Source organism: Stomoxys calcitrans, chromosome 2, assembly GCF_963082655.1.
Source record: "Stomoxys calcitrans chromosome 2, idStoCalc2.1, whole genome shotgun sequence".
Taxonomy (NCBI): Eukaryota; Metazoa; Arthropoda; class Insecta; order Diptera; family Muscidae; genus Stomoxys; species Stomoxys calcitrans.
In genome coordinates, this window is record NC_081553.1 from 37,076,351 (window position 1) to 37,093,397 (window position 17,047).

At 39.0% G+C, this 17,047-nt stretch overlaps 1 protein-coding gene across 1 annotated transcript; it reads left to right on the forward strand.

The window, feature by feature from the left end:
• Nucleotides 1–589: 589 nt before the first annotated feature.
• On the forward strand, nt 590–17,021 carry LOC106089830 (uncharacterized). The gene is made up of 7 exons (XM_059363040.1): nt 590–831; nt 7,347–7,397; nt 7,545–7,782; nt 11,072–11,290; nt 11,356–11,476; nt 16,486–16,686; nt 16,761–17,021. Exons 1-7 carry the CDS (start codon nt 607–609, stop codon nt 16,810–16,812), a joined length of 1,107 nt encoding a protein of 368 aa, XP_059219023.1. The 5' UTR covers nt 590–606; the 3' UTR covers nt 16,813–17,021.
• The last annotated feature ends 26 nt before the right edge of the window (nt 17,022–17,047 follow it).

A 17,047-nucleotide genomic window follows, 5' to 3' on the forward strand; every position in this document is an offset into this window, starting at 1 on the left:
GTAACAGCTGATAACTGACAGAAGAAATAATGCAAATAATGCAGAGTCACAAGCTGTGAAAAAATTTGTAAACGCCGACTATATGAAAAATCAGAATTACTTTTTGGGCAACCCAATATTATCCTCATGTCTCGGTACGCTTCTGAATATGACACTTACAATTCAGTTTCCTGCCCAAGATAACACCTAAGTATTTGACCTTGTCAGATATCGAAATCGTTCTATTGAGAAAACATGGTGCGTCAAATTGTGCTGCTACGAAGATGCTACCAAAAAAATCGAATAAATCGTTTCACCTATATCTCAAATATCTCGAATTTATTCCAAAATATGGCGAGCCTTCGTCTTCATTCATAGGACCTTAAAAATGTTTGGTCTGAGAACTCCAAACCATTTTGGGGTATTGCTTTACCGACCTAATGCCATTACTCTAACATAGAAATTCCCCCCGATTGGCTTTTTTCACAGTGTACTTATAACAAATCATATTATTAATAACACCAATCACATTCTTTTCAGATGCATCACTCTGTCCACAATGTCTACATCTAAATCTAATCTTTATGCATTGTAAGACAGATCTCGGAAAACCTTTGCACAACCAACATGGTCTCATCTATAAAGTGTTTCGTTTTCGTAATTTTAGTGTTTTCTTTAATCATAAGCGCTAAATCGGAAATATGTCTACAACTTGAACAGATTTGCCAAAAATTGTGTTTTCTTCTATCCAAGGCTGGATACCCCGCATCAGATGAAGAATATGAAGTTAATGGCGCTTGCCAGCTACCATTGAAAAATTACAATACCGAAAATGATCTTCTTACAGCCAAGGTAAGAGATTTAAGCAAAATATATTGAGAGGGGAAAAGAAAAGAGGAAGTGAAAATGAAAAAAAATTACTTAGATATATTTAGGTCAGTGACTTTCAGTTCGGTGGCTGTGATTTACAAGAAAATCACACCAATGATTCCATGGAAGTTATTTAAATTGAATTTGATTCACTTTAACAGTGCATTTTCCTTTGGTTATTGCAGCACATCTTAACGTTGGTTAAGATGTCAAAGGCAAAGTTGAGAGGAATAGCATAGAGTTTTGTCATCTTTTAAAAATTTGCCTAACTTCCTGAGCGGACAATGATATATGGCACCAAGCTTCATTCCGAACTATAATTGAAAGATGACTAAAGAGAAAAAGTCAATAATATAAGAATTTGTACGTACTATAGGTTATTTGAAGCACCGGTGGCGTATGATTGCTGTATAAATTCCAATTAACAACTAGCACTAGATGCCAGCATGGGAATATGCGCATCTCAGCATTTGTACTTTCGTTCGTAATTTGACTAAAGAGAAAGCATAACAATGCATTTGGATATGCGATGAACCACTTTGGTTTGCCAATGGTCAGCAGGCGTTTTCGAAAGAAATTTACTTTCTGTGCCCGAAGAAGATAAAAATACAAATACAAATTTTGCCCATGAACATTCCGCTAAGAAACAGGGGCAAACTTCTCACATATCAATGAGTGCAGTCCGATTCAAGTTTTTTTTTTAAGCTCAATGATAAGGGGCCTCCTTTTTATAGCCGAGTCCGAACGGCGTGCCGCAGTGCGACACCTCACAAATGTTGCCAGCATTAGGAGGGGAAAACCACCGCTGAAAATTTTTTCTGATGGTCTTGCCAGGATTCGAACCCAGGCGTTCAGCGTCATAGGCGGACATGCTAACCTCTGTGCTACGGTGGTCTTCATAAAAGCAATCTTAAATATTGGGTTGCCCAAAAAGTAATTGCGGATTTTTTTAAAGGAAGGAAATTCATTTTTAATAAGACTTAGAATCAACTTTAATCAAATATACTTTTTTTACACTTTTTTTCTAAAGCAAGCTAAAAGTAACAGCTGATAACTGACAGAGGAAAGAATGCAAAAAAAAAAAAAATTGTCAACGCCGACCATATGAAAAATCCGCAATTACTTTTTGGGCAACCCAATATAATAAAAATAACAAATAAAAGCGTACTAAGGTCCGCCGGCCCGAATGTTGGGAACCCACCACCATGGATTCTGTTAAAATATGGAGCTATATCTTGTTATATAAACCAAAGCAGATAAACATCGCAGCTTGTAAGGGCTTGAGGATTCAAATCGGGAGATCGGTTTATATGGGAGCTATATCAGGTTCTTGAACGATTTAAACCGTACTTGGCACAATAGTTGGAAGTCATAACAGAGCGTTATGTGCAAAATTTTAGCCAAATTGGATGAAAATTGAGGTTTCCAGGGGTTTAAGAAGTCAAATCGGGAGATCAGTTTATGTGGAAGCTATTGGGTTGCCCAAAAAGTAATTGCGGATTTTTCATATAGTCGGCGTTGACAATTTTTTTCGCACCTTGTGACTCTGTAATTGCATTCTTTCTTCTGTCAGTTATCAGCTGTGACTTTTAGCTTGCTTTAAAAAAAGTGTAAAAAAAGTATATTTGATTAAAGTTCATTCTAAGTTTTATTAAAAATGCATTTACTTTCTTTTAAAAACTCCGCATTTACTTTTTGGGCAACCCAATAGATTAGGATATTGAGCGATTTAGACCGTTCTTGGCACCGTAGTTGGAAGTCAACTATGTGCAAAATATCAGCCAAATCGGATGAAAATTGAGGCTTCCAGGGGTTCAAGAAGTCAAATCGGGAGATAAGTTTATATGGGAGCTATATCAGGTACTTGACTAATTTAGACCGTAATACGCACAGTTATTGGAAGTCATAACGGAACACTATGTGCAAAATTTCAGCCAAATCGGATGGAAATTTAGGCTTCCAGGGGCTCAAGAAGTCAAATCGGGATATCAGATAATGTGGAAGCTAGATTAGGATATTGAGCGATTTAGACCGTACTTGGCACAGCAGTCGAAAGTCACAATAAAACACTATGTGCCAAATTTCAGCCAAATTGGACAAAAATTGTGGCTTCCATGGGCTTAATAAGTCAAATCGGAAGAATGGTTTATATGGGAGCTATATCAGGTACTTGACCGATTTAGACCATACTTGACAAAGTTGTTGGTAGTCATAACAGAGCATTATGTGCAAAATTTCAGCCAAATCGGACAAAAATTGCGATTTCCAGGGCCTCAAGAAATCAAATCGGGAGATCGGTTTATATGGGAGCTATAACAGGTTATTGATCGATTCGGACCGAACTTGGCGCAATTGTTGACAGTCATATTAAAATACAATGTGCCAAATTTCAGCGAAATCGGACAAAAACTGAGGCCTCCAGGGGCTAAAAAGTTAAATCGGGCTAAAAAGTCAAATTGGTTTATATAGTAGCTATATCAGGTACTTGATCGATTTAAACCATACTTGACAAAGTTGTTGGTAGTCATAACAGAGCATTATGTGCAAAATTTCAGCCAAATAGGACAAAAATTGCGGCTTCCAGGGGCTCAGGAAGTCAAATCGGGAGATCGGTTTGTATGGGAGCTATATCAGGTTATAGACCTATTCAGACCGTACTGGGCTCAGATATTGGAAATCATATCAGAACTCTACGTACAAAATTTCAGCCAAATCGGATGAAAATTCAGGCTTCCAGGGGCTCAAGAAGTCAAATCTGGAGATCGGTTTATATGGGAGCTATTTCCAAATCTAAACCGATATGACCCATTTGCAATCCCCAACGACCTACATCAATATTAAGTATCTGCGAAAATTTTCAAGCTGCTACGTTTTCGACTGCTATCGTGGTTTCGACTGACGGACGGACGGACGGACTGGCGGACGGACGGACGGACTAGCGGACGGACGGACGGACTGGCGGACGGACGGACTGACGGACGAACGTACTGGCGGACGGACGGACTGACGGACGAACGTACTGGCGGACGGACACGGCTAGATCGACTCAGAAAATTGAGACGATCAAGAATATATATACTTTATAAGGTGCTATATCAATATTTCGATGTGTTACAAACGGAATGACTAGATTAGTATACCCCCATCCTATGGTGGTGGGTATAAAAATGTGTGTGCTTTTGTTGGTTTATTTGTTGTTAAGATTGTTTATATATCAAGGGGGTCTGTCGGACCATCCCAGCTACCCTACGTTTCAAAAATGAGACAATATGGGACTCAAATGAAAGATATTTGGGAATAGATTACGAATATGGTCTGGAACGAACAAAAGGCTATATAATATGTTGATATCTGAAGGGGGAGGACCCTTACCCCGAAACACCATCCAAAATCAAAAGTGTACCGATCTTAACAATATGGATATCAAATGGAAGGTATTAGGGTATTAAATATAAGGTCCAAGCACCCAGGGGCCACCCAACCATCAAACCAGACATCTTAACCTTCCCCAGCAATATGGGGCTCAAACAAAAGATATGTGGGAGTTGAGCACAAAGCTAATATGTACTTTTGGTACCATGTGTCTGGGGGCTGCCACGCACCCATTACACTCACCCTAACAAACATATATTGAGACTCATATAAAAGGTTTTTTGGAGTAGACAACGAATCTGATAGTCCAAGTCTATGTTGGGCCGTCCAATCCTCAAAAATTTGACAAATAGAAATTAACTATGACGGTTAATTTTGGGTCCAAGGAGGTTCTGTTTCCAAAACCACCGCAAATAGGCTAATTGACCGTTCATGACAGTATGGAAGTAGGGGAATCAAGCGACATGTATTTGTTTAGTAGGGTACGAACATCCTAGCTTGTGCTTAACATTTGGAAGGGAAGGCCCAAAACGGAACAAGCGAAAGCGTAGTGGAGCGAGTTTGATTGAAATCTAAGCTCAACGATTAGATGCCTCCTTTTATACCCACCACCGAAGGATGGGCGTATATTAATTTTGGCATTCCGTTTGCAACACATCGAAATATCCATTTTCGACCCTATAAAGTATATATATTCTTGATCAGCGTAAAAATCTAAGACGATCTTGCCATGTCCGTCCGTCTGTTTTTTGAAACCACGGTACATTCTTTAAAAATTGAGATATTGCGCTGAAACTTTGCACAGATTCTTTTTTTGTCCATAAGCAAGTTAAGTTCGAGGATGGGCTATATCGGTCTTTATCTTGATATAGGCCCCATATAGACCGATCCGCCGATTTAGGGTCTTAGGCCCATATAAGTCACATATCCCACAAATCGGGATTGCAAATGGGCCATATTGGTTCAGATTTGGATATAGCTCCCATATAAACCGATCTCCCGATTCGACTTCTTAAGCCCTTACAAGCCGCAATTGTTGTCCAATTTCGCTGAAATTTTGCATGTAGTGTTTTGTTATGACTTTCCACAACTGTGCGAATTACGATCCTAATCGGTCTATAACCTGATATAGCTCCCATGTAAAGCGATCTTCCGATTGAACTTCTTGAGCCCTTACAAGCCGCAATTTTTGTCCGATTTGGCTGAAATTCTGTATACGGTGTTCTGTTATGACTTCCAAAAATTGTGCCAAATACGGTTCAAATCAGTCTATAACCTAATATAGCTGCCATATAAACCGACCTCCCGAATTTGTCATCTTAAGCCCGCAATTTTCGTCCGATTTAGTTAAAATTCTGCTCATTGTGTTCTGTTCCAACAAATGTCAAAAAACCATAAAATTATGCCCTTCAACTAAATTTATTTTGTATAAAATTGGTAGGCGGGAGGATGCGTTCAAAACTACCAAACATGTGATCATGAGTTCAATACACTGCGGCACCAAAATTATTAAAATGTGTTCTTATGGGTAATAGTAGAGACTGATAGAGAAAAACGCAAGCAGCGCGTGCCGAACAAAGAAAACAAAAACACCACCTCCCGAAGCAAAGCACATGCGTTGGCTGTTTAGATGGCTTTTTCCCATGCATATGGATATATTGTTGTTGTTGTAATATGTTGGCTTGCAAAGAGTGCCTTTCAACAACAAATTTGTACGTTAGGTCGTTGAGATTCAAAATAAATTGTTGCAGGAAAATTAACAACTTTCGTAGTTGTTTTTTCGACCAAAGTTGTTGTTTTTCAAAACTATTTTTTTTTTGTGCAAGATTCGGCCCGGCCGAACTTAGCACGCTTTTACTTGTTATATTTGTTATATTTGGTACATAAACATAAAAGTATTGAATAACACTTCCCTATTAAAAAAGTAGTCGTTTGGTTTGTAAAGATATTGGGTTGCCCAAAAAGTAATTGCGGATTTTTCATATAGTCGGCGTTGACAAATTTTTTCAACGGCTTGTGACTCTGTAATTGCATTATTTCTTCTGTCAGTTATCAGCTGTAACTTTTAGCTTGCTTTAGAAAAAAAGTGCGCGAAATTTTGTTTACATTTGTTTGTTTGGCGTCAATTTTTTTATGGAGCCCACAAAGGAGCATTTTCGACATATTTTACTTTATTATTTCCGTAAAGGAAAAACGCGGAGCAGGTTGCTAAAAAGTTACGAGATGTGTATGGTGATAAAGCCTTAAAGGAAGACAGTGTCAAAATTGGTTTCGCAAATTCCGTTCTGGAGATTTTTCACTTAAAGATGAGCCACGTTCAGGTCGGCCAAATGAAGTTGATGATGACCAAATCAAAGCATTAATCGAATTGGATCGTCATGTAACTGAGCGTGAGATAGGAGAGAAGCTAAATATACCAAAATCAACCGTTCATTATCACATAAAAAGTCTTGGACTGGTGAAAAAGCATGGTGAACCAGCTTAAACCACCAAAAGAAGGTTATGCTGTCTGTTTGGTGGGATTGGAAGGGTGTGGTATATTTTGAGCTGCTTCCAAGGAACCAAACGATCAATTCGGATGTTTACTGTCAACAATTGGACAAATTGAATACAGCGATCAAGGAGAAGCGACCAGAATTGGTCAATCGTAAAGGTGTCATATTCCACCAGGACAACGCTAGACCGCACACATCTTTGGTCACTAGCCAAAAACTGAGAGAGCTTGGCTGGGAACTTTTGATGCATCCACCATATAGCCCTGACCTTGCACCATCAGACTACCATTTATTTCGATCTTTGCAGAACTCTTTAAATGGTAAAACTTTCGGCAATGATGAGGCTATAAAATCGCACTTCGTTCAGTTTTTTGCAGTTAAAGGCCAGAAGTTCTATGAGCGTGGAATACTAAATTTGCCAGGAAGATGGCAAAAGGTTATCGAACAAAATGGCAATATTTGATTAAAGTTCATTCTAAGTTTTATTAAAAATGCATTTACTTTCTTATAAAAAATCCGCAATTACTTTTTGGGCAACCCATAGAAATGGTTGATCCATAAGTTAAGGAATTTTAAATAAAATATTTAACAATATAATATATTATTAAAAATAATTCATTTTATTTTCAGAACAGCTCTAGAGACTTTTGTCGATGTAACGAAAACGAAAATAGTGCTCGGGTATGTTTATTATGAAATAGAAAAGATACATATTGGATAAATTCTTTTCCATTCATACAAGCGCTGCTATTAATGTTTTGAGTTCAGTAGTTGCAAGTAATAACGTTTAAAATTCCGCAATTTTTCTTCTCCTTTCTTATAATACAGGAAGAATTACTGGATACAATCAGAATAAGACATCTTGGTGAATTTTTTATTTCAGTAACTATATTTTTGGGACTTTTACTAACGACTGCTTGGATTTACACATCGATCAGAGAACTAAGGCTGTTAATTAGTTCTAAAATTTTGATATCCCTAGTCATTACCGAGATGTTAAATCTCATTCCAATAATTACACTTATGTACGATCATTGGTATTCGTTTATGAGCCTCGAACAATATGGTAAGAATTAACAATAACTATTAACTTAACTATTGTATTTCATAGATTCGTATCAACAATACAGGGTGCGCCAGAGAAACTTACTTATTTGAAAAACTCCGAAGCGGTGAGTTGAGTGGGGATCGAGTGGGGGCGCATGTGGAGTGCGAAGTCCCAAATTTGATTCTCTCTCTCTCCAGTCGTTTGGCATCGTGCTCTGATATAGGGAACAGCAGCCCTTCGACGTCGAGAGCTAATTTTCTAACGATCGTTCACTTGTTGCTACGCCATCTCCAATGGCCGGCACACACTGTACTTTTGAGTCCATGCGATTACTTTTTATGAGATTATTTATTTGAAATCCCTGGCATATTTCGATCAACCACGGACCATAACACACTTTAAGAACAACATTCACGATGCCATTGCCAACATACCGATTAATATGCTGTAAAATGTGGACACGAATTTCAAAAATCGGCTTACCCGATGTCTCGGCTGCATTACAAAAATATTGGTATATTGTATTCTCAAATAAATCAAGTAAAAGCGTGCTAAGTTTGGCCTGGCCGAATCGTATATACCCTCCACCATGGATCGCATTTGTCAAGTTCTTTTTCCGGAATCTCTTTTTAGGCAAACAAAGGATGAAAGAAAAGTATTGCTATCCTATAAGAGCTATATCAAGTTATGGTACGATTCGGACCATAATTGAATTGAATGTTGTAGACCATAGTGGAAATCATTGTGAAAAATTTCAGCCAATTCGAATAAGAATTCCGCCCTTTATGGGCTCTAGAAGTAAAATAGAGATATTGGTTTTTATGGGAGCTGTATCAGTCTATAAACGGCACAGTTATTGGAAATCATAAAAAAAACACATCATGCTAAATTTAAGTCAAATCGGATAATAAAAGCGCCCTCTAGAGGCTCAAGAAGTCAAGATTCAAAATCGGTTTATATTGCAGCTATATCAGGTTATCGACCGATTTAAACCATACTTAGCACAGTTGTTGGAAATCATAACAAAACACCTCATACAAAATTTCAGCCAAATAGCATAGGAATTGCGCCCTCTAGAGGCTCAAGAAATCAGATCGGTTTATATGGCAGCTATATCAGGTTATGGATCGATTTTAACCATATTTGGCACAGTTGATGGAAGTCATAAAAAACACGTCGTGCAAAATTTAAGCATAATCGTATAAAAATTGCGCCCACAAGAGGCTAAAGAAATCTAATTGGGAGATCGGTTTATATGGCAGCTACATTAAAATATGGACCGATATGGCCCATTTACAATCCCAGACCTATCGACGGAAGGACATGGCTAGATCGACTTAAAATCTCATGACGATCAAGAATATATTTACTTAAAAAGGTCTCAGACGAATATTTCGAGGAGTTACAAACAGTTAGTTTGCCCCCATTCTATGGTGAAGGGTATAAAAACTAATAAAACATTATCTGAAGTACTTTTGTTTGACCTTTCTCTGGCGCACCCGCACCAGACAGACCACCACCACCACTGGTCAATGACTGGCGCGCCATCGCAGTCCAGCAATCATCCACCGAGTCCCACCTAGCCTCCGACGACACCAGGCCATCCCATCTACTGTGTTCAGTAGCTCGACAAATGGCACGTAGACAAGACCGATGACTGGTCCGACCGGCGCAGACGAACTCCTGCTGGCGCACTCGTCCACCTTTTCATTTCTTGGAATCTTCTTATGCACAGGAACCCAAGTCAGTGTCATATCGTGGGCCTTGAGCCTACCCAGGGATTCCAAACAATCCACCACGCATCTCGAACTCACCATCCTTGACCCCAAGGCCTTGAGCGCTGCCATACTGTCCTCATAAATTCTAAGTTTTGAGGGCGGTAAGGCCCTTACCAGAATTTTTCTTGCGGCCATTGCAATGGCACAGACCTCTATTTGAAAGACCGTACACTCGTCCGGCAGTCTCAGAGACCTACTGATATTGAGTGCTTCAGAGTAAACCCCCAATCCAGTCCATGACTCCATCTTGGAGCCATCTGTGTAGATCGAGGTCTCCCTCCCTCCATTCGTTCCTCTCTGGAAATCGAATCGCAAATGCCCTCACTCCAGTCGGCACTGGTGTCAGGCAGTCGGAGATCGTCCTCCGTATCCATAACACCCAGAATCGAACTGTGGCCGCAACCATCCTCCTTCAGCATGCCGAGCTCCCTCAGCCTAAGCGCGACCCTGGCGGAGCAGTTCCAAATATATCCAACATCGCCTCCAGGCTTGCCTGCGGTGCGGATCTCAGTGCCCTTGTGATCCCGACGCAGGCTAGTCTCTGTACCTTCTCGAACTCCCTCTCACGCGTCCTCTTCCCTACGGCATTCCACCATACCAGTGCTCCATAGGCCAGTACTGGTCTCACGATGGCCGTAAACATCCAATAATTCACCCCCCACTTCCTGCAGGAGTAAAAGGCGCAAAGTGCCTTACGGCTGCTTTCCTCGGTGGGCATAAGACCCATTTATTACCACATTTTGCTGAAATTTAACACAGCGACTTATGTTAAGACTATTTACATCCGTACCGAGTATGGTCTCGATTGGACAATATTTGGATATAGATGTCATATATACCGATCATTCGATTTTAGGTCTTGACACCAGGCGCATTTGTTACCCAATTTCGCTGTAATCTAGCGGAGTGAGTTGAGTTAAGCCCCTCGACATCCATAACGAAAATGGTTCATATTAGCCAATACTTGAATATAGCTGTCATATATACCGATCTTTCGATTTTAGGTCTTGAGACCAGGCTAAAATCTAACAGAGTGAGGATTTCAGCGGTATTGGGGCCATAAAAGGTGCATTTATTACCCGATTTCGCTGGAATTTGTAACAGCAGGTTGTTTTAGGAATCCCGACATCCGAATCGAGTATGGTTCAGATGGTACGCTGCCATTTTTAACGATATCCCGATGTAAGGTCTTGGGCATATAAAATGCGCATGACCGATTTTGCGTAAATCTAGCACAGTGATTTGAGTTGGGCGCCTCGACATCCATATCGAGTGTTGTCAATATCAGACCATATTTGGATATAGCTGCGTATAAACCTATATACCGATTTAGGGTCTTGGACATATGAAAGGCGCACATATTACCAGCAATTTGGCACAATGATTGTTTTTAGAACCATCGACGTCCACCATTTATGCTATGGATTCATAAATGGTGAATTTTTCACAGGATTTTTACAATAATTATCCAAAGTTCGGCCAGGCCGCACTTAATGCATTTTTACCAGCTCAATTTTCTATTTTCCTAGGTATTCTTATGAAAGCAACAAACTATTTGGATATATGCATTATGAACTGGTTTATCGTTATGTGCTACGAGATACAGCGCAAATTTTCCCAAATAAACAGCACTCAAAATCCGAATAAGGATTTTATACGTTTCATTTGGTATACGATCTATGTTTGGTGTTTTTCGCTGATGTTGTCTGCCATTGAGTGGGCTTCCTATACAGAGAACATGGATTATAGTAAGTAAGCCTATGAATAATGTTTACCACCAAACCCAAAACTATACTCTTTCTTAATCCAACAGTGGTCTTTGTGTTTTTCGTTATACTTCATACGATAATCTTTTTAAAGGTGTCCTTTACCATTTGCACAATTCGCCTTAAAGCATCCAAGATGATAGAAAGACATCACTCCATGTGGGCAAAGTAAGTCCTTTTTTATACCCTCCACCATAAGATGGGGGGTATACTAATTTCATCATTCTGTTTGTAACTACTCGAAATATTCGTCTGAGACCCCATAAAGTATATATATTCTTGATCGTCGCGACATTTTATGTCGATCTAGCCATGTCCGTCCGTCTGTCCGTCCGTCCGTCCGTCTGTCTGTCGAAAGCACGCTAACTTCCGAAGGAGTAAGGCTAGCCGCTTGAAATTTTGCACAAATACTTCTTATTAGTGTAGGTCGGTTGGTATTGTAAATGGGCCATATCGGTCCATGTTTTGATATAGCTGCCATATAAACCGATCTTGGGTCTTGCCTTCTTGAGCCTCTAGAGAGCGCAGTTCTTATCCGATTGGAATGAAATTTTGCACGACGTGTTTTGTTATGATATCCAATAACTGTGCCAAGTATAGTTCAAATTGGTCCATAACCTGATATAGCTGCCATATAAACCGATCTTGGGTCTTGACTTCTTGAGCCTCTAGAGAGCGCAATTCTTATCCGATTAGAATGAAATTTTGCACGACGTGTTTTGTTATGATATTCAACAACTGTGCCAAGTATAGTTCAAATCGGTCCATAACCTGATATAGCTGCCATATAAACCGATCTTGGGTCTTGACTTCTTGAGCCTCTAGCGTGCGCAATTCTTATCCGATCAGAATGAGTTTTTGCACGACGTGTTTTGTTATGATATCCAACAACTGTGCCAAGTATGGTTTAAATCGGTCCATAACCTGATATAGCTGCCATATAAACCGATCTCGGGTCTTGACTTCTTGAGCCTCTAGAGTGCGCAATTCTTATCCAATTTGAATGAATTTTTGCACGAAGTATTTCGTTATGATATCCAACAACTGTGCCAAGTATGGTTGAAATCGGTCCATAACCTGATATTGCTGTCATATAAACAGATCTGGGGATTTGACTTCTTGAGCTTCTAGAGGGCGCAATTCCTATCCGATTTGGCTAAAATTTTGCATGTCGTATTTTATTTTTACTTTCAACAACTGTGTCAAATAAGGTTCAAATCGGTTCATAACCTGATATAGCTACCATATAAACCGATCTGGGATCTTGACTTCTTGACCCCTAGAGGTCGCAATTATTATCCGATATGCCTGAAATCTTATACGATGGATCCTCTCATGACCATCAACAAACGTGTTTATTATGGTCTGAATCGGTCTATAGCCCGATACAGATCCCACGTAAATCGTTCTCTCTATTTTACTTCGTGAGCCCCAATGGGCGCAATTCCTATACGAATTGGCTGAAATTTTACACAGGTCTCCAACATATAATTTAATTGTGGTCCGAACCGGACCATATCTTGATATCGTTTTAATAGCAGAGCAACTCTTTTCTTATATCCTTTTTTGCCGAAGAAGAGATGCCGGGAAAAGAACTCGACAAATGCGATCCATGGTGGAGGGTATATAAGATTCGGCCCGGCCGAACTTAGCACGCTTTTACTTGTTTTTTTTTAATAAATCCTTTAAAGAACACTTTAGGCAACCGGAGGAGTACCCAAAAGCTACCAGTGAGGTACCGAACAGCTACCAGAGAGGATTATAGTACTGACGAATGTCACTAACATACTAGAAGTCAGAGTTCGAGATATAAGATAAAGGCCGTTTTGCAGTAGTAACCCCCAAAGGTGGTATTTATTTCTGTCATTGAGTCAGTGGGACTTCAGCCATTTTCATAAATAACCCAAAAGTATTTGTGATGATTTTTTATACCGACCACCGAAGGATGGGGGACCCCTATTGGGGGTATATTCATTTTGTCAATCCGTTATCAATGCATCGAAATATATCCATCGCATATCCATCCATCGACCCTACAAAATATAGATATTCACAATTTTAATTTTTGAACATATTCCAGCTCGAGATCATATTCAATGCTTTCTATTCAAAGAATAGCATAGCAAAGAACTTATAAAAGTTGGGCAAGAGTGTGTAGTTATTCAAAACACTTTGACTGGCATGATGGATCATGTTTTCTGATATGCCATGTATCTACATCAACACATTTGTCAACTTGATTAAGGTGCCCTACATACCCAAAGACTATTGAGCACGGCGTTGAGCACACTTTTCGTTTTGAAACAGGGCTCAATAAGTTCTCTAACTCTCCTTAGCGCAGAAAGAGAGAAGAAGGCTTAATTTTTCACTATTCCGATACTAAAATTGTCGTAAAAATCTAGCCTCGTCCGTACCTCTATCTTTTTGAAATATATAGGTTACCCCTTCTAATGCGGGCGACATTTGTGAGGTACTTTGCCATGTAAAAACTTCTCCCCAAAGTTGTGTCGCACTGTGGCTCGACTTTCGGATTCGGCTATAAAAAGAAGGCCAGTTATCATTAAGCTTAAACATAAATCGAACATCACTCATTGACATGTGAGAAGTTAGTTCCTTAGAAGTTGAATTGAAATTGGAGAAAATCGGTTCAGATTTGGATATAGCTCTCATATATATGTTCGCCCAATTTACAGTAATAATGCAATAAAATGATCATTTGTTAACCGATTCTTATTAACCAATTTTTTTGAAATTTGGCAGGAAGGATTTTCTTGTGACTCTCAATTTTATAGGTGAATTTCATGGAAATCGGTTCAGATTTAGATATAGCTGCCATATGTATATGTTGCCCGATTGTAACTTCTAGAGTCACAGCAAGCGCATTTATTAACTCATCTTGCTAAAATTTTGCACAACGCTTTCCTCGATGAATGCCACAGTATCTGAGAAGTTTACTTGAAATCGGTTCAAATTTAAATATAGCTCCCATATATATGTTCGTTCGATTTTGAGAAATATTCCAATAAAGTGATCATTTGTTAACCGATTTTCTCGTAATTTGGCAGGAAGGATATTTTTAAAACTTTTGACATTACTGGTGAATTCATCGGTTCAGATTTAGATATAGCTGCCATATATGTATATCGCCCGATTTTCACTTCTAGAGCCACTGCAACCTCATTTATTGACCAATCTTGAAAAAACTTTGTACAACGTTTTCCTCGACAACTACCTCATTACTGAGAAGTTTTCTCGAAGTCGGTTCAGAATTAGATATAGCTCCCATGTATATTCGGCAGATTTTGGGTAATTTGCATTTATTTATTATACCCTAGGATGGCGGTATACTAATTTCGTCATTTTGTTTGTAACTCCTTGAAATATTCGTCTAAGACCCCATAAAGATCTTATGGGGTCTTGATCGTCATTAAATTTTAAGTCGATCTAGACATGTCCATCCGTCTGTCCGTCCGTCTGTCTGTCGAAAGCACGACTTTCATTCGAAAGAGTAAAGCTAGCCGCTTGAAATTTTTCACAAATACTTCTTATTAGTGTAGGTCAGATGGGATTGTAAATGGGCTATATCGGTCCATGTTTTGTTATAGCTGCATTATAAACCGATCTGGGGTCTTGACTTCTTGAGCCACTAGAGGGCGCAATTATTATCCGATTAAGCTGCTGAAATTTTGCACGTGGTGTTTTGTTATGACTTTCAGCTGATGTGCTAAGTATGGTTCAAATTGTTCCTTATGCTGGTATAGCTGCCATATAAACAGATCTGGGGTCTTGACTTCTAGAGCCTCTGGAGGAAGCAATTCCTATCCGATTTGGTTGGAATTTTGTACATTGGCTTCTCACATGACCTTTAACATACGTGTCGAATATGGTTTATAACCCAATACAGTTTACTTCTTCAGCCCCTAGTTTACTTCTTCAGCCCCTCAAGTGCGCAATTCTTACTAGATTTGGGCCATATCGGTTCATGTTTTGATATAGCTGCCATAAAAATCGATCTTGGGTCTTGACTTCTAGAGTGCGCCTCTAGAGTGCGCAATTCTTATCCGATTGGGATGAAATTTTGCACGACGTGTTTTGTTATGATATCCAACAACTGTGTAGCTGTCATATATACCGATCTTGGGGTCTTGACTTCTTGAGCCTCTAGGGTGCGCAATTCTTATCCGATTGGAATGAAATTTTGCACGACGTGTTTTGTTATGATATCCAACAACTGTGCCAAGTATGGTTCAAATTGGTTCATAACCTAATATAGCTGTCATATAAACAGATCTGGGGACTTGACTTCTTAAGCTTCTAGAGGGCAATTCCTATCCGATTTGGCTGAAATTTTGCAAGACGTATTTTATTCTTACTTTCAACAAATGTGTCAAATAAGTTTCTAATCGGTTCATAACCTGATATAGCCATATAAAACGATCTGGGATCTTGACTTCTTAAGCCTCTAGGGGTCACAATTATTTTCCGATTTGCCTGAAATTTTTTACTACGGATTCTCTCATGACCATTAACATACGTGTTTATTATGGTCTGAATCGGTCTATAGCCCGATACAGATCCCATTTAATCAATCTCTCTATTTTACTCTTGAGCCCCCAAAGGGCGCAATTCTTATTCGAATTGGCTGACATTTTACACAGATCTCCAACATATAATTTAATTGTGGTCCAAACCGGACCATATCTTGATATCGCTCTAATAGCAGAGCAAATCTTTTCTTGTATCCTGTTTTGCCTAAGAAGAGATGCCAGGAAAAGAACTCGACAAATGCGATCCCTGGTGGAGGGTATATAAGATTTGGCCCAGCCGAACTTAGCACGCTTTTACTTGTTTTTTAATTAATTTGATCATGTTTACTCGAAATTTGATACGGATTGTTAATAACCCATCTGAAAACATCCGGCGATGCCTATCAAAATTGGTTCAAAATTAAATAACACTCCCACTTGGTACCTAAAGGGTAGGTGTAGGGTATTATAAAGTCAGCACCAACCGAATTTTGCCTTTTCTTACTGGTTAAATACAGCTGCAATGGGTTGAAAAATTATGCATTTTTCTCTGGATTATGATGGAAGGTGCTTAACATATATACCCGAGGTTGTGGGTATCTAAAGTTTGACCCGGCCGAAATTAATGCCTTTTTTCATGTTTTCTTTTAGTATTCGTATAATTATCCGGCTATCAGCAATTATGGGTATCTCACAAATGTCGGAGTATTCGGTGCGCATAGGTTGCGAATATTTTGGAAGCACATTTAAGACTTATATGCAGATTGCAAGTATTGTTTCCAGTCTAAATGCTGTAATGATTTTTATATTGTTTGTATTAAGACCCAAAGTCTTGAAATTGTTGAAATCAAGGTAAAGTTTGAAAATTGTAAAAGCGTAAAAATAAAATATGACTCATAAACAATGGTTTTTTATTCATGATATAGTGCCTGCTGTATAAGTCTAAGTAAGGAACATGCTCCAGCAGTGGCAGTTTGAACGTATCGCAGAATTGTGGAACGAAGAGTACGGCTTCAACAAAAATTCAAAAGCCGTTAGCCATTATAGAAACTGACAAGTGCTGTATTTTACTTAAATTAAATATGGTATAATAAAACGTGGCTAATATAAGTACATGCACCCATATTGCAAAAATAGCCTTCATTGTGGATACAATGATTAAAAATAAAAATGTACTTCAATATGAACATTTCCCTAGACTCAACTCATTTTG

Bases quoted from the DNA above. Each gene is read 5' to 3' on its own strand.
- LOC106089830 (XM_059363040.1), top strand. From the start codon at position 607: ATGGTCTCATCTATAAAGTGTTTCGTTTTCGTAATTTTAGTGTTTTCT. The intron at 11,477-16,485 runs GTAAGTCCTTTT...GTTTTCTTTTAG, and splicing joins CATCACTCCATGTGGGCAAA to TATTCGTATAATTATCCGGC. The intron at 16,687-16,760 runs GTAAAGTTTGAA...TTCATGATATAG, and splicing joins TTGAAATTGTTGAAATCAAG to TGCCTGCTGTATAAGTCTAA.